This window comes from Ahaetulla prasina, chromosome 2, assembly GCF_028640845.1.
Source record: "Ahaetulla prasina isolate Xishuangbanna chromosome 2, ASM2864084v1, whole genome shotgun sequence".
Lineage (NCBI taxonomy): Eukaryota > Metazoa > Chordata > Lepidosauria > Squamata > Colubridae > Ahaetulla > Ahaetulla prasina.
The window spans coordinates 281476924-281500425 of record NC_080540.1 but is presented as its reverse complement, the minus strand read 5'-3'; the positions used below and the strand labels follow the sequence as shown (position 1 = coordinate 281500425).

The window sequence follows — 23502 nt, the reverse complement described above, 5'->3', positions numbered from 1 at the left end:
TCAAATTACAATTCAACCAGCTATAAATTCGAGTATCTATAGGAGTTGCAGCAAATATTGCAGACATTACAAAGAAAAATATGAAATGTTAGCTTTTGGAAGGCTCACATACAAATAAGTTTTTACTGTGTTTCAAAATTCTGAAAACTCAAGGAGTTCATAATAAGATGCATAAGGCAACATGGACTTTAGTACTTTGGCTTTTATCCTCACCAATGTGTACACATATTCCAATAAAACACTCATTATCTTTTATTCCAACAAAATTAAAAGAACAAGCAGACTGTTTGTTACAGTGAACATAATCCAAAGCAAAAAATGCACTTAGGAAATTCAGAAATCAGACATTATTACCAGTAAGTTTTTTTCTCTTTCTACAGCTGACTGGATTAAGCAACTGTTCTCCCAGACTCTTAATCAGCATAATCAGGAAGTAGAAGTGTTAATGAAAGTTGTATTATCTTTATCAATTTATCATTCATTCTCCCAAAAATACTGTTTATGAATCAGTTCTATCCTGTGCATTACTTCTAATTTTGGATTATGTTAGTTTTTTATGACAGTTGTTGAAGTTATTTTGACAAGTCCATCTTTAAAAATAAGCAGACCAGGTTTAATGAGCATTTCTGTATGGCTTTTGTAACTGCAGTAATATTATAGCAACATTCATTTTCCACCCTGCAGACTCTTTACATTCATTATTACCTTTAATGCCATGCTTTAAGAAAGCCAAATACTGGATGACAAGTCCAGTTTCATTTCTTTAAATGCCTTCCTAACAGAAGGACAAGCAGTTCAGTGCAAACTACTAGTAATGGTGAGAAAGAACCCTATAAAAATTTTTGACAAACACAATTCTAGTTTATTCATACCTTATAAATTCCTCTGCTTCTTGTACTGGGCAATAAATTAACTGAAGTCACCACTGATCAGGAAACACACAACAAGCAGAGATCATCTACATAGTAAGGCTGAGATGAACTGAAGACCATTTGTTTTACGAAAATGTTAGACCCCTAAAGAGGATGGATGATCAGTAGGATTCGTGACCATCTTTACTCTTTATTTCTCAATTTAAAACAATTAACAAATTCAAACTACTTTAAAAAAAAAGATTCTCATTACAAAGATCAGTTTTATCAAGGATAAAATAAATAGATGACCTTCCCAGACTAAGCTGTTTTCCAATTGCTGATGAACATTTGACACCATCACTTATTAAAACTGAAGTAGGCAGGCTCCAATAGATCTTTCTTGATATTTTCAACAATTTAATTTTTCCCATGGCTGCTCAACAATCACTTTTTGGGGGTAGGGAGATAAAACTCTCATTTATTGAGGGGGTAAGAAATAGAACAGATTCTTGCTAGAGAAATATATATATATATATTTTACACGGGAATTTTACACGGGAGAAAACCCGAACAACCAAAGACCTATATACAAACACCCGTGAAAACCTCAGAAAACAAATATATATATATATATATATATATATATATATATATATATATATATATATATATATATATATATATATATATATATATATATATATATATATATATATATGTGTGTGTGTGTGTGCGTTTTTTGTTTAATCCTCCTGCTGTAGTACTATCCTGCATGCTGTCTCAGCAGGTTCTTAACACACTGATGATTAAAAAAAGTGATCTTCCTTCCTGTGGCAGAAGAACCTAATCAAGAATAAGGGGCTGTTGTAACCCTCCCTTTTCCCAATGTCTATGGAAAATACATCCATGTTCTCAAGCAAAGTTGGAGATCATTCTGTGTTAAAATTTCACTAATTATCTTTAGCCAGAATACAAAGGAAATTATGTGCCTCCCTGAAACCAATTTTATTCCGGTAATTGAGCAGAAATATGGTTCAATTCTATAATTGAAAAGAAGCATTACATTAATCGCCACCTCCTAGATCAACATACTCGTCATCTCTCCTGGCCAAATCTTCTTCACCTTCTAAGTCTTTCCAAATGCTGGTAGGCAAAACTGGTTTAAGGGAATGTCTTTGAAGCAAAGCAAAGGGAAATAACGATGACAAACGAGCAGGATTTCTCATAAAGGGAGAAGCTTCAGTATCTTCACAAGACTCAGCCTGACGATGTCTTTCATCTATTTTCTTCTGCAAACCCTGTACATCTTCCATTACATTTAAGACTTTTGTGGCAGTGGCAACTGCACCTCCACCAGGGAGCTGAGCTTCAGGAATCCATCGTAAATATCTCTGCGCCCATACTTTGATTTCTGGTCCTTCTAGACATGGCAGGAGGAGTCCGTGAAGGTCAACAGGTTTACTGTGCCAACTGTCATAGAATTCTCTGGAACTATTCTGAAGTTCATCAGAAGAAGTTATCAACCTGCTGATTCTTTTGCCCAAGATGTTTTTAATTAATTGATCTGTCTCTTCCTTAAAAAATCCCCTTCTTGGAGGAGGTTTTGCTTGTGTGAGGGGCAAAGAGAGTTGCCTCTGATGCTGTAAAAGAAATTTAGAAGACAAAATCAGAATTACCTGAACTCAATTCCAGCTTAATTTCTGGGCAAAGTAGACAAAAGTAGTAAATGTGAACTATAAAGACATCCAAGTTAAAACAAAATGCATAAAAGTTTGAATCATTCTTTTTACTTCTTGTAAGGAGTCCTTGTGAAAATGTTTTTATATGCTCAAAATTCACTGTTTATTGTTATTTTAATGCACATACTCCAGCTTAATTGAACAATGTTATCATATTGAATTAGTAGCCCAATCTCTATCATTCGTCCAGTTATTACAGTGGAAATATTCAAATATCTTACCTTGAATCGTGAAGCTTTTTTTGGAGTTTTATCTAGTTTTGGCTTTTCTGCATAAAGAGGGTTGTTAAGCAAAGCTTGAGCCTCGTGTTCAAACTGCACAGACCAATCCCAAACTGAAAGAAAATTAAGTTTGCTGCCTTCTGTATCAAGACTTCCTCCGTACTGTTTTTTAAAAAAAACATAAGTCTGGAATTAATTTAGAAATGCATTTTTCCCAATCAACAGTGCTTCAATTTGAAATACTTCAATTTTTAATAGAATGGAATGTCTTAGTTTAAAGTCGTTAAACTCTTTGACCATCAGAGTTAACTTAAACCATTAAACAAAATAAGCCATCAGCCAGCCAGTTTGGTATAATAGTTAAGATGCTGACCTACATAACAAGAAATGATGAGTTCTAGTCCTGCCTTAGGCATGAAAGTGACCTGGGTGATGCTGGGTCAGGTTCCAAAACCCTGGGATGCTGCAACTGGATCATATGTGAGAGCTGACTGCCAAGCACCCAAATTTTGATCATGTTAACATATTTGTGTCTTTGACTCCCTTTTCATCTATTTGTTCTTGGACAGGAATAGTTATAGTAGTCACTATTATATTGGGCATAACGGTGCCTTCATTCAAACTTTGGACTCTATGAGAAAGTATAGCATATTGTTTAAAGGATTTCTGTAATTAGAGACTCCAGCTCAGGGTAGATATTTGAGCTAGAATTTGCATTACCAGCATGTCATTTCCATATTAGGTAACATCATCAGTGCAGGAAATGAGGGTGAGGGAGGTATGTGAGTGGTTGCTAATTTGTATATAAAGGAAGGCTAAAGCTTGGCAAGCAATAATACCTGCATATTCTAAGGCTTAATTTAGTCATTTTGGGGTTACTACCATTACCTTGAAGGGCCAGTTATACACCACAGGGGTAGTTAAGGATCACTAATACATTATACTAATATAATATCATCTGAGTTTCTTTACTTCTAGAGTTAGAGAAGATGAAGAATGCTGTCAGACCACACCCAGGGGATAAGGAGTTTCTGAATTAGTGGAGTAAGAATTCATTGCCTCAAGTTACAGAGGTCCTCCTTTGCAAAATATTCTTTTGCACATTCTTAAAATGTGGGTGGGCAGTTTCCAAAGCCCAATATAATGTCTCATAAACAATTTTAGAGGCAGATTTAATAAAACCACAAAGTTATAATAAACTACTATAAAGCTTATCTGCAGGTGGCACAAGTAAAATTGAATCTGCTGAGCATATTTTTTTATTTTATTCTGATTCAATACAAATGCTACTTATGCCTTTGTTTAAGAACTTCCATGGCCATTCTGATAGTAAGAATTTATTAAACCTGTAAGCTGCCACACTGTCAGTGACTCAAGATGACAACTCCCAACAAAGAAATTACAATAAAACAAAAAGAAAAAATGGCAAGTGGGATGAAGTGAGGGATCTCCTTTACCAAAGCCCTCAGTGAAGAGCCTGGTATTCAGTGGTGGGTTGCTACCAGTTCTCCCTGGTTTGGGAGACCCGGTAGCGGAGATGTTGAAGTGACAGCGAACCGGTTTGCTCCAACTGTCATTTGGGCCCTCCCGCCAGCCCCTGCGCTATACCTACCTTTATTCCTCCGTTTTTAGCCCATCTGAAAGCCGTGGCAGAGTGGATTGCACTGCCTTAGCTGTTTAGAAAATCAATGCGCTTGCACGAAGCACAAGTTTGGTGTGTGCGTGCAAGCGAAGTGAGCACCAGTCGCACGAGAAGCAAACCGGTGGTAACACCGGTTAGAACCCACCGCTGCTGGTATTCAAGGTTCTTCTGAAAAACAGCAGAGCAGGGGCCACCCAGATTGGGGGTGTGTGTGGAATCTCACTGCAAAGGGCAGGTATTGAGTGCTTCTGAGGTCCTGAAAGATGACATGGTTTAATCAAAGGAACCCCAGAGCATGTCGACTCTCAAATCAGCCAGGCAAACGTTATGAGAAACAGGAACTCCCTCAAGTAACCAGGCCCTAAAGCAGACGGCTTTAAACAGGTAAGAGTTTGCTACTCATCTGGTAGCAAAATTTTGGTCAGTATTTGGAAGGATATGCCTGCTAAGATCACCACCAAGAGAGAGCGAGCTAATTAATGTTAATATACACATATTATATTTTAAGGCTATTTATCACTTCACATATTGATGTCTTGTTTAATTCTGGCCTAAAGCCAATACAGGTAGTCCTCGACTTACAACAGTTCATTTAAAGACCATTTGAAGTTATGACGACACTGAAAAAAGTGACTTATGACCGTTTTTCACACTTACAACTGTTGCAGCATCCCCATGGCTCATGTGATCAAAATTCAGATGCTTGGCAACCAACTCATATTTATGACGGTTGCAGTGTCCCAGGGTCACGGGATCACCTTTTGCGACCTTCTGAGGAGCAAAATCAATGGGGAAGCCAGATTCATCTAACAACCATGTTACTAACAACTGCAATGATTCACTTAACAACTATGGCAAGAAAGGTCATAAAATGGAGCAAAATTAATTTAACAAATATCTCACTTAGCAACAGAAATTCTGGGCTCAATTGTGGTCATAAGTCAAGTATTTTCTCTACTTGGTTGTAACAATCATTCAATGACATTCATTAATATGTTATTAGAATAGAATAGAATAGAATTTTATTGGCCAAGTGTGATTGGACACACAAGGAATTTGTCTTGGTGCATATGCTCTCAGTGTACATAAAAGAAAAGATACATTCATCAAGGTACAACATTTACAACACAATTGATGGTCAATATATCAATATAAATCATAAGAATTGCCAGCAACAAGTTATAGTCATACAGTCATAAGTGGAAAGAGATTGGTGATGGGAACTATGAGACGATTAATAGTAGTGCAGATTCAGTAAATAGTTTGACAGTGTTGATGGAATTATTTGTTTAGCAGAGTGATGGCCTTCGGGAAAAAACTGTTCTATAAGGCACAAATAAGCAATCAAATAATACTAGGAAACAATCGATATCAATATAAATCATAAGGATACAAGCAACAAAGTTACAGTCATGCAGTCATACGTGAGAGGAGATGGATGATAGGAATGATGAGAAGATGTAATAGTAATTGTAATGCAGACATAGTAAATAGTTTGACAGCATTGAGGGAATTATTTGTTTAGCCGAGTGATGGCGTTTGGGAAAAAACTGTTCTTGTGTCTAGTTGTTCTGGTATGCAGTGCTCTGTAGCGTCATTTTGAGGGAAGGAGTTGAAACAGTTTATGTCCAGAATGTGAGGGGTCTTAACTTATTAATATAATATTCCCATACAAATCTTGGGACATAGTCCTTTACCATTCTTTCATTTCAGTTTCATCCCAGATCATTGAATCATTTTTATTTTTAATTTAATTCCTTCGACTAGGCAGTCCTCATTTAGCCCTTTTTTAACCCACTTCCAAAACAATTTATTTCCATGAAAATACTGTTTCCATTTGCTGCATTTGGGTAATCAAGATTATTTCCCTCTTACCGTAGTGGTATCTCTTTGGTGTTGAGAATTGAAGAAGAAGGTGCTAAATATGGGGATGTAAAGGCTGTCAGACAGAACCGTAAGGTACGTTTCTGTAAATTCAAACGCTGGTTGATATTGCTGAACTAGTTGCCAAATACAGTCCAGGAAGAGCAAGAAAACTGGAGCCTAAAAAAAAAAAAAGTGAGGAAACTACAACAGTACAAGATACAGTAAAAGGAGCACCATAGTTGAAGTGCTGCATTCAACAAGATGACTTAATAAGGCTTCTATCAAGTCAGGATCTATCCCTCCATAAGAACTACTAAGGTCATTACTAAAAAAAAAGGGGAGGGAATCTCTTTCCACCAAATAAATTTCACCCCTCCCCTCTTCATTTCATGCTAGCCCTATAATAGTATTTTAAATAACAGTATTTGAAATAATATTTAACTGCATGCCAAGATAATAAATCTGACGTTTTATTTTTTAAATAAATATTTGGTTTTATGCCATTTTTAAGTATCTCACAGAAAAAAATGATCATAAATGTTATAATTGATCCACAGTTGCTTTTATTAAGTTTTAGTAAATTGCATTTTACTACATGGCATTCACAGGAAGGCAAGTCATGCAACTATCCTTATTTTTTTCTATTATCGCTTCTTGCCATTGAAGTCATTAAGGAGCTGCAGTTCTAGTCAGAGGCATAAGTTAAGGAAAGAGCTTTAATATTTTAAGGCCTATAGGCCTAGCTGGAATCTCAGAATGAAAATGTTACAAACAGTCAATTAGGCCATCCAATTTAATCCAATCCCTTGGTCAATATTATGAATGGAAATTAAAATTCTCCACCCAAGAGCTCTCTAGTCTTCATTTTAACCTCTTGCCTGAATAATTGGTGGAAGAATTTTGTTTAAAACAGTTCCCCAAATGTTTAATAGGAATTTTCCTTTCTGTAATTTATATTTATTATTCCATTCATGTGACATCATTTCAGGTATATGAAAAATACTATCATATATCTCTCTGGAGGAATATATTCTAAAGTCCCAGGCGGGAGTCAGCAGTGCTTGGAATCTCTGGTAGGCATGAAAAGGACTGAAACAGCCCCTCTCTAGCAATTCATAGTATATCTACAGTTATGCTGATAATTGCCTTAGTCTGGCAAGATTCTGTAAACAGGTGAACAACAATAAAGAAACTACAGGTAGTCCTCTACTTACAACCATTTGTTTAATGGCCGTACTTACAATGGCACTGAAAAAAGTTACTTACAAGTGTTTTTCATACTTTTAATCATTGCAGCATCCCCAAGGACACATGATCAAAATTTGGGAGCTTGGCAACTGGCGTGTATTTATGACAATTGCACTGTCCCAGGGTCATGTGATCACCATTTGCAATATTCCCAGCCAGCATCCAACAAAGAAAGTCAATGAGAGATGCCAGATTCACTTAACAACCCTATGATTCACTTAACAACTGCAGTGATCTGCTTAACAACAGTGACAAAAAAAGGTTGCAAAATGGGGCAAAACTCACTTAGCAACTGCCCTGCTTAACAATGGAATCTCTTCTTAGAAGTGACTTCATTTGTCATTCTTTGTTTTCTGGGCCTGACTATTCTTCACAACCTGCCCAGTAATCACTATAGAAGACTACAGCATTTAGAAGTCCTTTACTTAATTCCTATTTTCCTGATCATTCTTACTGTCTTTCCATATCTGTTAATTACTATGAATCTTTTATGTGTGACAGTAAAAACCAGACACACCAGTCATGATTGTGTCTGACCACTGACAAAGTAGAACTATTATTGCCCATTGGAATTGGAAATTACAATTCTAGTGATAGAACATAAAAACCACATTTTTTTGCATCACATTGATCACATTCAACTTTCAATCAAGAACTATTCCAATATTTCTTTTCACAAAGATTATTATCAAGAAACCTGATTCTTTACTTTTGCATCTGGTTTGTCTTCTAAGAGAAGAACGCTGTATTTGTTCACGTTAAATTTAATTCCAATTTTTTCCAACATATTTTCTAAACGATTACATTTTAAATGGTATTTCTAACTTTTAGGATATTAGCTGTCCCATCCAATTCTAAATCATTTGCCAATCTGATGAGATTTTCTTACCTCTTCATCCAAATTATCATAAAAGCATTTCAAAGTATAACATTCTGGCGTGAATCTTGTGGGATCCTACTCAATAACTATCTATTTTAATGGGAAACTATACATGAGCATCTTTGCATATGGCTAAACTGTCATGCTATGCAGTTTACACTTAATTAGCTTATCAATCAAACTGTCACGGCTATTTTGCTAAAATCAAGATATATTTCATCCACATGTTCTGATAAAGAAATTCCGGAATCAAATCTGACAGAAAGCAATCTAGCCGAACTTGTTATTGATAAATTCAAGCTGACTTCTGATAATTAATTCTGGACGGAGAGAGCAGTGAGCCATTTCAGGGAAGGGCAGATTAGAAATCTGGTTCCAATTTCTACTTCAGGTCCCCTTACCCTATTCATTAGCCAGTCATCTGAATTTGTCCAGCCAGATTTCACCTACTGCATTAGTTTCAACCCTAGGAAAGCCATGGGCTTGTCTCAGGTTCTCTCTGGCCCCACCCCTCAACCAACCACATATTAAATCTGGCCTGAGACATGATGTGATTCTGGGGACCTGTTCCATCAGTGATTTGTAATTGGTGGATCACTCCTTGTGACAACAGAGGTACAAGCTTCCATGGAGAAGCAGGGCTGATTAGATGCCCTAAGAATCTGATACAAAGGATATGGAAATTTTTCTTAAGATAGATCTAAAGGCTAGTTTCACTGGGTACTTTGTTAGATTCTGGGAAACAGAGAAAGCCAAGCACTGCAGAAGTTTGCTCCTGAGTGGCTGCTCCCTGCCTATTAATCCTACTTAGTTCTATGAATTGCTCTAGGAAATAAAGTAAGAAGACATGCCTGAAGCAATACTTGCAGAGGAGGAAAAGTAGGTATGATCAGATATGGGTATAAACTTGAAACTATGGTAATAATTATGGTAAAGCAGAGATTTTCATACAACACGTGCAAAATGTCACTCAGCTACACTATTTAGATGTCCTAGAGCAGAGGTCTGCAAACTTGGTTCTTTTAAGACTTGTGGACTTCAACTCCCAGAGTTCCTTAGCCAGCAAAGCTTCAACTCTGGGAGTTGAAGTCCACAAGTCTTAAAAGAGCCAAGTTTGCAGACCCCTGTCCTAGAGCCTTTTAGGGAAGGAGGGGCAGGAAGAACCCATCAGAGTACATAATGATTACCTGGCCAAATATCTACAGCTAATCGCTCACATTCTCTAAACTTGAAGACTGAGAAATCTGATGAGGTGATGTACCTGGGAGGTTTCTGAGCCTCTGGATCTTGAGGAAGTGGACAGAGTTCTCTGTGATCTAGCTCTGGCATTAAGATCTTGCTGCATCTGGCTGGTTAAAGCAACCAGAGAAAGAAACAGGAGTTGGAGCCACAGAATAGTTAATGCTTCTTGGAGGGAACGGGAGATTCCAGCAATTCAGAGTGAAGCACCAGTATGTTTACCCGTCACAGAGACAGCCCTGAATCCAGCGGTATTAGACAACTATTTCCCTAACTTCTGTTATTAAAAACAACTCTGAGCAGTGTGCCTGACATTTGATTTCATACTTATTTAAAGCCAAAACTGTGGACCTATTCATAGCTTTTGAAGTTTTTTTAAAAATAAAATTGAAATGTTACTAAATATTATATGAATAGATTAATTTATATCACTTGCTTGTATGGCTTGCCTGCTTGTGCTATACATCTCTTGGGCCCTGAAGGCCAAAAGCTTAATACAGGGGATTCAAACTCGATTTCATTGAAGGCCACATCAGGGTTGTGTTTGACCTCTGGTGGTTGGGGGAGCACGGTAAGGGTGGACATGGCCAGCTCGATGTCACTCATCGAGGCTCTGTTTTGGGCCGCAATGGCCTCCTGCAGTCCTCTGCCAGTGAAAACGGATCTCAGGAGGGCCATGTGTTTCATTTTCACTGGCAGAGGGTTGCAGAAGGCTGTCACGGCTCAAAATAGAGCCCGGGAGGGCCGCACACAGCTCTCCTGAGTTCTGTTTTCACTGGCGGAGACACCACAGGTGATCCTTCACTGGCAGAGGGTTGTTTTCAGGGCAGGTCCACGGGCCACATCTAAGCATCCTGTGGGCCAGATCCAGGCCCCGGGCCTTGAGTTTGACACCCTGGCTTAGTGTGATCAATATATTTTTGCTCCTGATCAAGAGCTCACTTGAGCCCCTGACTTATTTTTGGACAAACTATGTATTGAGGCAGAGGCTCCACCATTTCCAGTTTCATGATTCTCAGTTTCCCTCCCTAGACATATTTTTGCTCAGAACATCTTTGTAGAACTTTGAGTTATACCTCTTCTTTATCGCTTTGTCGCAGATGGTTACAGCGATCCAAGAAAGCATGTCCTCCCATGATCCATTCTTTCTGAATAAGGCTCTGAAATCCCAGCTTTGTTCTGCAGTATGAATCCATCATAATTTGAACCAAGCAGGAGATCACACAACAGAGGTCAGATGCATTCTCTTCTAAAAATAAAGAGACAAATAGAACTATTTCAGATGAGAGAAAAGTGTTTGTGGCCACCTTAAATGGACATGTTTGTGTTATTACAGTCCCTTTCAGGCAAACATTAATGGCTATTGAGTGGAATCTTAGCACTCGTAATGCATTTACTGAACATCCTAAATCTGTACTATTCAATTAAAATCAAATAAAAATCAAAATTAGTACAGAGCAGCAAATGATTAGATAACATAGCATTCCTTTCTCAGAAACACAGCAGTTATCAATTTATCTAATACTATATGTCATTCAACATTTCTCTGTCGATTATGGTCATATAAACCAAAGAAATATATTCCAAAGCAGCATGCATTGAAGCAATGTTTCGCAGTGTAAAGCAAAGACAATTGCTGGGCATTATATCAGAATGAGACAGCATGAACACAGTGGAAGAACCTATACAACAGATTAGTTAAGCATATGGTACAATATAATACAGGACCAAGTTTCAGGACTCCAGGAAAAGCAAGGTAATGTATTGTCCAAAAGCACACCTTTGTAAGTATCAAAGCCAGTAACTGGTTTCACTCATCACACTAGACATGGTTCATTTAATGATGACCTACACAGAAGCCAAGTCAACTGAGTTCACAAAGTAAGCCAGGATTAAACAAATCAAATTTCACAACTGTATTATGAATGAGCTTAGCAAGTTTGTTGTACCAGTTCTGATCCTGCTGAGTTACAAGACTGACATGCTAAACATCAACCCATCTAAACTAGCCCTCTGCAGGCTAGCCAACGTACTACTCACAGGTGGAGAAAAATGGGACAGCAGAAGACAGGGTCTTCACTGAAAGGAAAACAAGGAGATAAGACAGAGGACAGATGCAGGTGTTAAACCAGAATCCAAGAAACATGCTAGAAGGGTCATGTTTTAAAATATAAGAGAACTCTTTGGTGTATCTTAATCAGAAATTTATAGTCATGTACAAATGTATACAGACCCGAACACCTCAAGAGTGACTAAACCCATTTCTTTCCTAACTATTCTATTTCTATTACATTTAGGGGGAAAAGATTAATCAAATCAATAGGCTCAATCCTCTTTTAGTAATAGAATAAAAGATGTGATGCATTTTTTTTCAATGTTTGAATATAAATTTTCCTAAAAGAAATAGGACAGATACAAAAAGAATCACATTTAAAAGAATAGGGAGTATTATTGAAAAATCTTAAAATTTCATTAGAATAACAGCAACAAAAGTATTCTTTTGAGGGCATGCCAATCACTTTTCAAAGTGGTTTTCAATATTCAAACACTGATGCTGTTCTTAAAGCAAACGACTGACAGAAAGGTGTACATGATGTTGGCAGAAATGTAGACCTTGATGTAGAGAATTGTGCATTTAATGTAACTGTAAATGCATTCTGAAACTGAGAGAAAGAAAGGAATCTCATTAGGACTCCTGCATGCTAGTGCTTGACGTGCTCTGTAAAATTAATGCAAACTCTCTAACCCTCATTTATAATATATAGCTTAATAGAAAAAGTATGAGTTATTCGGAATCAAAAAGAATAATAGTGGAACATGCACTTGCAAGTAGTCATAATTCCACTGGGGGAAAAAACTAAGTTTGAAAGCAATTAAAATAAATAATTGTAATTAATTGCTTACTTTTCTTTGGTAAGCTGGTCAAGGGAGCAAGGGGTGGGCAGATGGTGATTGGACACACTTTGATAGAACAGGTTAAACTGATCTGTTCTATCAGGGTTCAGGCATATTTTTGGAATGGATTACACCCAATCACCCTATGGCTTATAACCAGAATGAATGTAACTACCAAGAGATTCTTCTAAATATGTTGGGTATAAGAAGTAGTTTAGTAGATATAATACTTCTATTTGGAAGATCATTTCCAGAAAGTGATATTCGGCATTATTGCTCAACTCCATTACAGTTGTATATTGGTCAAACATTTATGCTACTCCCAAAGGTGCTTTTTCAAGGGGCAACTGGACTTTCTGGTTTTTTTTCTTTGAAGACATTTCGCTTCTCATCCAAGAAGCTTCTTCAGCTCTCTTTCTTCAGCTTCTTGGATGAGAAGTGAAGCGTCTTCAAAGAAAAAACCCAGAAAGTCCAGTTGCCTTTTGAAAAAGCATCTTTGAGACAAACATGACCAGGATGACTGAGACTCGCCTTAGACATTTATGCTACTGTAACATGTAGCTGCCATGAAAGCTCTCCAGAGGTTTGATCTACACTGACATTAGAATCTTAAGAAGCTGAATACTGAAAAGGCAATTTTCTTTTATAGCTCTAGGTAGTCCTTGGTTACGACCACTCATTCAGTGACTGTTCAAACTTGTGATGGCACTGAACATGTGGTACTTATGTCTACTCCTCTGGTGCCCAGCTGGCAACGACATCAAAGCTTCTCATAGTCATCATTTATGGTCTTGTTTGCCAACTTCTGGCAAGCAAAGGCAGTGGGGAAGCTGGCAGGGAGGTTACAAATGGTGACCATGTGATGTCCCTGCTTAATGACACAGTGATTTGCTTAATGATGGCAACCAGTAGTGCCAGAACTGCCATTAAGTGACCTGTTCATATATCATCGTGCTTTATATCAAACCACTTAGCTATAGTAACTCCAGTTCCAACTACTGTCATTAATTGAGGGCTACCTGTATTTTATTTTTATTTATGTTAACTTGTACTTTGGATTCAGTAATGAACTGGTGGCAAATGAGATGCAACACAGACAACACAGATATCAACTTGGATGAACTGATCTAGATGAAGGAACAGCTTGAATTTTACGCTCCCTTTCTATAGTGCTTACGCATTATACAAATTACAGTAGTTTGTATTTGGAGCTAACCTTACAGCACATATTATTGTGTATTATTATTTTTTAATTGTCTGTCTAATCTACCTACCTACCTACCTACCCACCCACCCACCCACCATTCCATGCAGGAAAAATAGTTACATTATCCAATGAAACAAAATATGTGGGTGGATGTAGTTAATAATCTACAAGACAAGTAGTGACCCAATCAATTTTTAAGAAAAAAAGTTAGCTTATTAACAATTGTTACAAGCTTAATTCTTCATGCATCACTACAAGTTCACCATTCATCCACTTGTAAAAATGATTTGTGTATTTTTCAGTTAACACAATAAAATCCTGTTTCTTTTTAAAAAAAAATGAAATTACATCCCATGTGTTATTCCTTAGAAATTGAAGGGATTAACATTTATTCATATGGATTTATAGTCTGTTCAAACTGCAAACTGAGTGACTAACACCCCAAGAGGGCTGCTTTATAATTTAGACATTTCAGTCAAACATAGCAAATTATCTTCAAGTACCTCTGTAAGCATCCTGAAATAGTTCCATTTGGCTAATGTGAATATTGGTTTACCTCTGAATAATTTGGAGGAGGAAGGATATTTCAAGCTATACTTGAAGCACAATTAGATTGTGTTTCATGTATACAGCATGTGGAAATTACGTAATACAATTTGAAAAACTGATGTTCTGAATATTTTTAGGAATTAAGTGAACATTGACTCAGCAGTATGTTTTGAACTATTCTGCTTCTTCAAATAAATTTTCAGTTTGAGGTTATATGCATGCAAGGTCAAGTTTAAACTGTCAAGTTGTTTTAAACATATTTATATGGCAAGCAATTCATGAATAAAAGATTAAGGAACTGTATTTTATTTTATTTTATTTCATCTACTTATAATTGACTGGAAAGGGGGAAGTATGCTTTCTTGAACTTACCTTGAAGAAGAACATTTGTGCTCTGTACTTCAAGCAATTCAATAATATCTATTGTTTTTCTCAGACATCGCCTGGAAGAACATGGACAAATAAGAGCTTTAATATATCCCTGGAAAGTTGAAGTGGAAAGGCGTATTTCTGGTTTGGAATCAAGTGGGAACATGATAGCACTAGCACTTAGATTTATATACCGCTTCATAGTGCTTTACAGCCCTCTCTAAGCAGTTTACAGAGTTTACAGCCTATTGCCCCTGTCAATCTGGGTCCTCATTTTACCAATCTCGGAAGGATGGAACGATGAGTCAACCTTGAGCCTGGTGAGATTCGAACTGCCAAATTGCCAGCAGCCAGCAGAAGTAGCCTGCTGTTAGCTCAAGAATCTTGGATAAATGCCAGTATCTCAAAATGAAATTTGCTGAAGTTGTTATTAAAATCTGAGGATACATCATGTTGTCCTGTACTATCTCAAAGGCTAGATGGTTTGCTTAAGCTTTCCTAAGTATATCTAGATAACACAACTTAGGAAGTTAACTTACCTTATGATTTCTAGCCAATTTGTACTTTCTAACATTGAAAACCATTTTACATCAGTATCCCAGAATTCTGCACTGTTATCTGAAAAAAACACAAAATAATAATGTTAGCTATTTACATATGAAATATAGAATGTATTTATGGCAATGAAGCTCAAAGGTTCAGAGACATATTAATGATTGTGTTATAGTCTCAAATATATTTTTTGCATCAGCACAACCCAAGTAGTCAGCGTATAGGATTTATTGTTTTACTCTGCATTTAAATAATGTTTCAACAATACAATTCAAAAGAATGGTCAGCTATAGAAAGGCATACTATAACTGAATGTTTATACCAATCAATAGACTAAGAAAACCTTCTGATACAAAATTGAAGTAGAAACTCCTCAAAACAATAAAAAAAATCCTGAAAGACTGATTAGTATTAATACTTAATCAGTTCTTACTGCAAAATGCACCTACAAAGTAATTTACAAAAGCAGTAAAAAGCAGCCAACAAAATCCAGCTCTTTTGAAAAATGATCCATTAATTCCTGGTTTAAGATATAATATGCATCTGCAGCTTTAAAAACAAGCCTTTCAAGTATCAATAGTAAATAGCAGGTTTAGATTTCATGCCTTTTTCCCCCATTAGAGTTGTAAAATGTGATTTTCCTTGTGATTTCTACATACCTATTAAAAACAGCTGTTTAAATTTAGTATATGCAACTTGGATTTCTTGCAAAGATGGAAGGCTGCTTGAAAGGTCTTCAGTTTTCAGGGCTTCATACGGAGGCTTATCAATTGTTTTATACATTCTAAATAGAACAGATTAACAACATTCAGAACACAGTAGAATGCATTAAATGGAAACTTCTTTATTTGGCATCAAAAGGGCAGAACTAGTAACTTTTGGGACATTTTCAAATTTCACTAATTTTATACAATCCTGGGATAGGGCAACAATATTTCTGGGATTCTTTGCTAGCATACAAATTTACTGCACGTAACAAAGAATCTGTGGGTGCCAATCTTCCTGACCTCCTTCTCTGCATTGTTATAGAGAAAAAATATATCTTATTGTGAAGAAACTTAAACCTTCCTGAAGTATTAAACATATATGAATAGCAGAGAATTTGTAATAGAAAATATTTGCTATATAAACCATTGTTACAGTTCTGACATCTTTTTTGCAGCTGCCATTTATTGAACCGTGTTACTTCTTTTTGGAGTGTTGTATAAGTTTGATAAATGTATTAATAAAACTAAAGGACTGGTGTGTTAATACATGAATTTTTATACCTTTTGTCACCTGAGCCCCGATGTAACTTCAAGCCTGATTGTGATTTACTTATTTTTCTTAGCCAGATGAGTGAAAAAACTGTTCACTAATACCATGATCTAAATTATATTGATACTTACACATAAGATAGTGTTGAAAGCGCTGTATCTTTCCCTACTGCCCAAGAGTTTGTGATTTAAAGTAATGGGGAATTAAATATATATTATAGGGTTGTTCAAAATTTGCAGTTCCTGAAAGAGGAAATCCAAGAGAAATTTCTGTGACCAGATAGATCCAGTTATTCCACAAATAGTCTAGCAGTCTTCTGCAGCATCCAGAACACCCCACACGGCTTGTGTTCATATTTGCTCCAGAAAAGTGCCAGACTACCCAGAATAGTGATCCATAGAAAGGACAAATGTCTAGTATATTATCAATGGGAAAGAAAATGACAGCTTGCCATTAGGAATTAAGTATTCATAGAGTTAATGCAGCGGACAATGCAAATGTACTAATTTGAAACAGAACTATTATTTACCCATCCAAGAATAGTTTCTGCAGTTGGGAAGTATTGTCATCTTGTTCTTTGACAAAAGTTGACATCTTGAGGACAGCAGCGCCATTATGGCAAGACCAACACCAAATCTGCAGTAGATATTTACATGTGGTTTAGTTATGTATGAGAAACATTCATTTTGTTATGGAGTAGTAGAGGCGTCATACAGCACAAGTTAACAGTATTCCACTCACCATGCATGAAATTCAGTGCCCCAAAGAGCACTTAACATGAAGGTGGATGAAACAGTTTGGATAATCCTTCAAACAACAATTTGAATTATCTTAATATGATCCCATGCTCTTTCCCCATTAGATCTAGCCATGTACCCCATCTGGATTTCCTACTTGCATCAAAAATCAATATATAACTGTGTAACAGCAGCTAAGTTTTCTGTCATCCTTTTTGTTTTGAAAAAAGGGAATTTTAGAAGCATCGTTGAATAAATCTGGCATAAATCAAAATGTTTCGGGCAATCTCAGACGGTTTCAACAACGGGGTTTTTAAATATTAAAATTGGTAAGATACTTGTAACCTGTCTCAAATGTACCCTGCATTTGCATAATCAACCCACCTTCCCCTCCCTTTCCCCTTCATCTCACCCCAATTTAAATCTAGTATTCTATGCATCAGATGAAAGGAGCGCAATTCACAAAAATGTATGCCTTTTAATAAACTCTGTTGGTTGGAAAAGGGGCTTCCAGATTCTTCCCGATTTTTGCCATCATAGGCTAGCATGACTCTCCTACAATATCAGCCTTGATGAAGAGAAAAGTTTATATAGCATGTATGCTTTTCTTCAGCAATTCAAACTATTTTTAAAAATAAAAAACTGGTTTCTAAATGACAGATATCACTCATTCAAGACTTCCAGTTTTCTTCTAACACATGCAACACCACTAGAGTTTCTAAGTGTACCAACCCAAAAGAAAGCCCATTTAGCCAACAACTGGAGCATGGATTTTCTCAGCAATATCAGCCTGTAAGATTTCACTCCCTTTAAAAATTCTAATTATCTCCTCCTTAATCTGTTTAATATATTAAAGCATATATTCAAGTGTGATTTGAAGATGGCTGCCTGGGTTTTATGTCTTTTGGAGAGGAGTTTCTGCCCCTTATTTCTAATTACTTCTAAATGAAATAATTATTACATTTCAATGTTTTGGGAGGTTATTAGCAGGGTTTTTATTTATAGTATCTTTTATATGATACCGCTAGATACCATGGGATGGTTTCACTGGTTCATGGGAGATAAATATATCTATATAGATGAATGGTTGTTAGGAAAGCTAGTACTATGTAACAATTAACCTGTTAGGCTAGGGCCAGGAAAACTCAATTTCTAGTCCTCCTTAGGGACAGAAGCCAGCTGGGTGACCTGGATCAGTCCCTCTCTTTCAGTCCATATCAGTGCTAGGTTCTGCAACAAAGAGGCCTAACAGTAAAATTTCTTGTCACATTACACATTGGTAGCTTTGTTGAATGAATACAAAATAAATGCTAGAGGTAAGCAACACTCATGCTAGGAAGAACAAAATGAGGTAGAACTAGAATGGGCGTTGTTCTTACGTCCTTTCTCTGTATAGGAGGGAACAGTATATTCCCATCTCCCTACACAAAGCTGACTCTACATTTACTCTGTTTCCCCCAAAATAAGACATCCCCTGATAATAAGCCCAATCGGGCTTTTGAGCGCATGGCAATAAGGCCAAGTGCTTATTTCAGGATTGAAAAAAATGTAAGACAGGGTCTTATTTTTGGGGAAACACGGTATCAGAATACTAAAGCAGAGCTATAGTTTGCTACATTGGAACTGGAAACTCAATTTGAATCAGGTCACTGGTTCTGTTCTGAAAAAGGCTAATTTGCCTAAAAAAAGAAAGAAGGAAGGAAGTACAAAGTTCATTTCCACTCATCCAAATCAAAGGACTGTTTCAACTGATTAACTGTATTTATGCATCAGATGAAAGGAGCGCAATTCACAAAAATGTATGCCTTTTAATAAACTCTGTTGGTTGGAAAAGGGGCTTCCAGATTCTTCCCGATTTTTGCCATCATAGGCTAGCATGACTCTCCTACAATATCAGCCTTGATGAAGAGAAAAGTTTATATAGCATGTATGCTTTTCTTCAGCAATTCAAACTATTTTTAAAAATAAAAAACTGGTTTCTAAATGACAGATATCACTCATTCAAGACTTCCAGTTTTCTTCTAACACATGCAACACCACTAGAGTTTCTAAGTGTACCAACCCAAAAGAAAGCCCATTTAGCCAACAACTGGAGCATGGCTTTTCTCAGCAATATCAGCCTGTAAGATTTCACTCCCTTTAAAAATTCTAATTATCTCCTCCTTAATCTGTTTAATATATTAAAGCATATATTCAAGTGTGATTTGAAGATGGCTGCCTGGGTTTTATGCCTTTTGGAGAGGAGTTTCTGCCCCTTATTTCTAATTACTTGTAAATGAAATAATTATTACATTTCAATGTTTTGGGAGGTTATTAGCAGGGTTTTTATTTATAGTATCTTTTATATGATACTGCTAGATACCATGGGATGGTTTCACTGGTTCATGGGAGATAAATATATCTATATAGATGAATGGTTGTTAGGAAAGCTAGTACTATGTAACAGTTAACCTGTTAGGCTAGGGCCAGGAAAACTCAATTTCTAGTCCCCCTTAGGGACAGAAGCCAGCTGGGTGACCTGGATCAGTCCCTCTCTTTCAGTCCATATCAGTGCTAGATTCTGCAACAAAGAGGCCTAACAGTAAAACTTCTTGTCACATTACACATTGGTAACTTTGCTGCATGAATACAAAATAAATGCTAGAGGTAAGCAACACTCATGCTAGGAAGAACAAAATGAGGTAGAACTAGAATGGGCGTTGTTCTTACGTCCTTTCTCTGTATAGGAGGGAACAGTATATTCCCATCTCCCTACACAAAGCTGACTCTACATTTACTGTTTCCCCCAAAATAAGACATCCCCTGATAATAAGCCCAATCGGGCTTTTGAGCGCATGGCAATAAGGCCAAGTGCTTATTTCAGGATTGAAAAAAATGTAAGACCGGGTCTTATTTTGGGGGAAACACGGTATCAGAATACTAAAGCAGAGCTATAGTTTGCTACATTGGAACTGGAAACTCAATTTGAATCAGGTCACTGGTTCTGTTCTGAAAAGGGCTAATTTGCCTAAAAAAAGAAAGAAGGAAGGAAGTACAAAGTTCATTTCCACTCATCCAAATCAAAGGACTGTTTCAACTTGATCTATTAACTGTATTTATGCATTAATCCTATTTCCCAGAAGCAAACAATACATCGAGCTACATAAATATGTGAGACAGACAAAAGCCAGGAAAAGCTCCAGGTCCAGACAAGATAACTCCTTCTTGCTTAAAAGTCTGTGCTGACCAATTGGCCCCCATCTTCACCCATATTTTCAATAAATCACTAGAGATGTGCTATGTTCCTTCTTGCTTCAAACGCTCTACCATCATCCCAGTGCCGAAGAAGCCCACCATCAAGGAACTGAATGACTACAGACCAGTTGCTCTAACATCTGTAGTCATGAAAACCTTTGAAAGGCTAGTGCTTTCCTACCTGAAAACCATCACGAATCCGCTCTTAGACCCCTTGCAATTTGCATACCGAGCAAATAGATCAACAGATGATGCTGTTAATATGGCTCTGCACTACATCCTACAACATCTTGAGTCTCCAAAGACCTATGCAAGGGTCCTCTTTGTAGACTTTAGTTCAGCATTCAATACCATCATTCCAGACATTCTTCTAACTAAGCTAAACCAGCTACAGGTACCGGAACAGACTTGTAAGTGGATCACAAGCTTCCTAACAAACAGGAAGCAGCAGGTGAAGCTAAGCAAGATCACATCAAATACCTGTACAATTAGCACAGGGGCCCCCCAAGGCTGTGTGCCCTCCCCACTTCTCTTCTCTCTGTATACCAATGACTGCATCTCCAATGATCCATTTGTTAAGCTACTGAAGTTCGCAGATGACACAACAGTGATTGGTCTCATTCGAGACAATGACGAATCCGCATATAGACGAGAGGTCGAACGACTAGCCTTGTGGTGCAACCAAAACAATCTGGAACTGAACACACTCAAAACCGTAGAAATGGTGGTAGACTTTAGGAAAACCCTTCCATACTTCCACCTCTCACAATACTTGACAACACAGTATCAACAGTAGAAACCTTCAAATTTCTGGGTTCTATCATATCGCAAGATCTCAAATGGACAGCTAACATCAAAACATCATTAAAAAGGACAACAAAGAATGTTCTTTCTGCGCCAACTCAGTAAGCTCAAACTGCCCAAGGAGCTGCTGATCCAATTCTACAGAGGAATTATTGAGTCTGTCATTTGCACCTCTATAACTGTCTGGTTCGGTTCTGCAACCCAACAAGAAAACACAGACTTCAGAGGATAATTAGAACTGCAGGAAAAATAATTGCTACCAACCTGCCTTCCATTGAGGACCTGTATACTGCACGAATCAAGAAGAGGGCCGTGAAAATATTTGCAGATCCCTCGCATCCTGGACATAAACTGTTTCAACTCCTACCCTCAAAACGACGCTATAGAGCACTGCACACCAGAACAACTAGACACAAGAACAGTTTTTTCCGAAGGCCATCACTCTGCTAAACAAATAATTCCCTCAACACTGTCAGACTATTTACTGAATCTGCACTACTATTAATCGTTTCATAGTTCCCATCACCAATCTCTTTCCACTTATGACTGTATGACTATAACTTGTTGCTGGCAATCCTTATGATTTATATTGATATATTGATCATCAATTGTGTTGTAAATGTTGTACCTTGATGAACGTATCTTTTCTTTTATGTACACTGAGAGCATATGCACCAAGACAAATTCCTTGTGTGTCCAATCACACTTGGCCAATAAAATTCTATTCTATTCTATTCTATTCTATTCTATTCTATTCTATTCTATTCTATTCTATTCTATTCTATTCTATTCTATTCTATTCTATTCTATTCTAATGTTGTTTTGCTTATCTCTCTCTGTGCTAAGACTATATTATTAAATTGTATTCATTTGATGTTACCCAATCATTTAGTAGTAATAAAGAAAGTCATATATCTCTGTGTGTGTGTGTGTGTGTGCGCGCGTGCATATTTATATGCATATGTAATACAATATTCATGTGTCTATCTTTACTAAAACTTTGTTCAAACTTGTCAACAAATATACTCACTGGAATTCCTTTTCCTTTATACTGCAAAATGCTCTCTTCAGAAATAGCCATTGGAACAACAAAATAGGCGGGCAACCTGAGAAATATTAATTTAACAAATTAAAATCTGCAAGTTATTCAGGCTTATCTCTCAGTTGGGGCTTCTCAGTACAGTTCAGTTAGTTAGGAATTTTTATTGTACAGAAGGGCTGAAGTCATTTCAAACAGTTGATTGTCTTGTGGCAATGAAGACTGCAGCCCACATCTTATATTTTCTTGGGTTTAAACTTTCTATTAAGCAGACATCTAGCTTTATATTCTTCATTCTTGCTAGGGAGCCAGTGGCTATCATAAGTAGGGTACCTAACGGATTATCCTGTAATTATTATCCTAATGGATTATCCTGTAACAGAAGAAACCTTTGAACGTGGTGAAAAATGGGAGCAAAAGTTATCATGAATCTTGAACTAAAGAAAATGTATTTTATTTCTGTACAAGAGTCTAGGATCTATCATGTTCTTATTACAGTTAATTTCATGAACCTGTATCTACTTGCTCATATTTTAATTTATAACACAGGTTCTCCTTGAATTATGCCAGGCCTTCTTTCTGAGGCTGCTTGTGATGCTTCTGAGGCCTTCTGAAACCCCGTAAAGAAGGCTGTGCCAACTATTCACTATACTTACAATGCTTTGGAAAGCTTCCAGGGCCTTCTGAAGCATCATGAGAACAGCCCACGGAATTTAGATAATAGGTACAGCCTTCTTGTGGGGATTTAGAAGGCTTCAGAAGCCTTCTGAAGCATTGCGAGGAGGACAAGCTGCCTTGGAAAGAAGATAAGGTGCAGCCATATCTGGACACGCTTCGTCAGCAGCGGAAGGATGGTGAGGGGTTGGCAAGGTGAATGCAGAGCAGTGGAGCAGGGAAGACAAGAAATATAAAATGGAAACCAATTTGAGTTACAGATTGTTCAGTCAACAATGTTAATTTTTAAAAAGTGATGAGTTCTTACTTTTTAGAGACTTTGAAATCTTCATTAGCACTCACTGCTTTGTATTTTAGATTTCCTTTGGTCCGTTCCAATTCTTGACGCCAGTCTTTAATAGAATCAAACCATACTACTTGATTCTCTTTCTCTGTTAAAATATAATATTTTTTTTAGACTGGACAATTTTGAAATTTTCAAACGGATTTTGCATC

At 37.0% G+C, this 23502-nt stretch overlaps 1 protein-coding gene across 2 annotated transcripts in view; it reads right to left on the bottom strand.

Moving 5' to 3' along the window:
- Window positions 1-1574: 1574 nt before the first annotated feature.
- The window catches only part of MTMR12 (myotubularin related protein 12), a 36781-nt gene continuing 14853 nt past the window's right edge, over window positions 1575-23502 (bottom strand). For both annotated transcript variants that reach the window (XM_058170872.1, XM_058170873.1), the window contains exons 7-16: window positions 23315-23438; window positions 22324-22399; window positions 17048-17154; window positions 15921-16045; window positions 15249-15327; window positions 14713-14783; window positions 10766-10938; window positions 6332-6499; window positions 2815-2976; window positions 1575-2494 (exon numbers count right to left, since the gene is read on the bottom strand). In XM_058170872.1, coding sequence (XP_058026855.1) covers window positions 1919-2494; window positions 2815-2976; window positions 6332-6499; window positions 10766-10938; window positions 14713-14783; window positions 15249-15327; window positions 15921-16045; window positions 17048-17154; window positions 22324-22399; window positions 23315-23438 — 1661 coding nt within the window. In that variant the 3' untranslated portion in view covers window positions 1575-1918. The remainder of the gene's footprint in view (window positions 2495-2814; window positions 2977-6331; window positions 6500-10765; window positions 10939-14712; window positions 14784-15248; window positions 15328-15920; window positions 16046-17047; window positions 17155-22323; window positions 22400-23314; window positions 23439-23502) is intronic.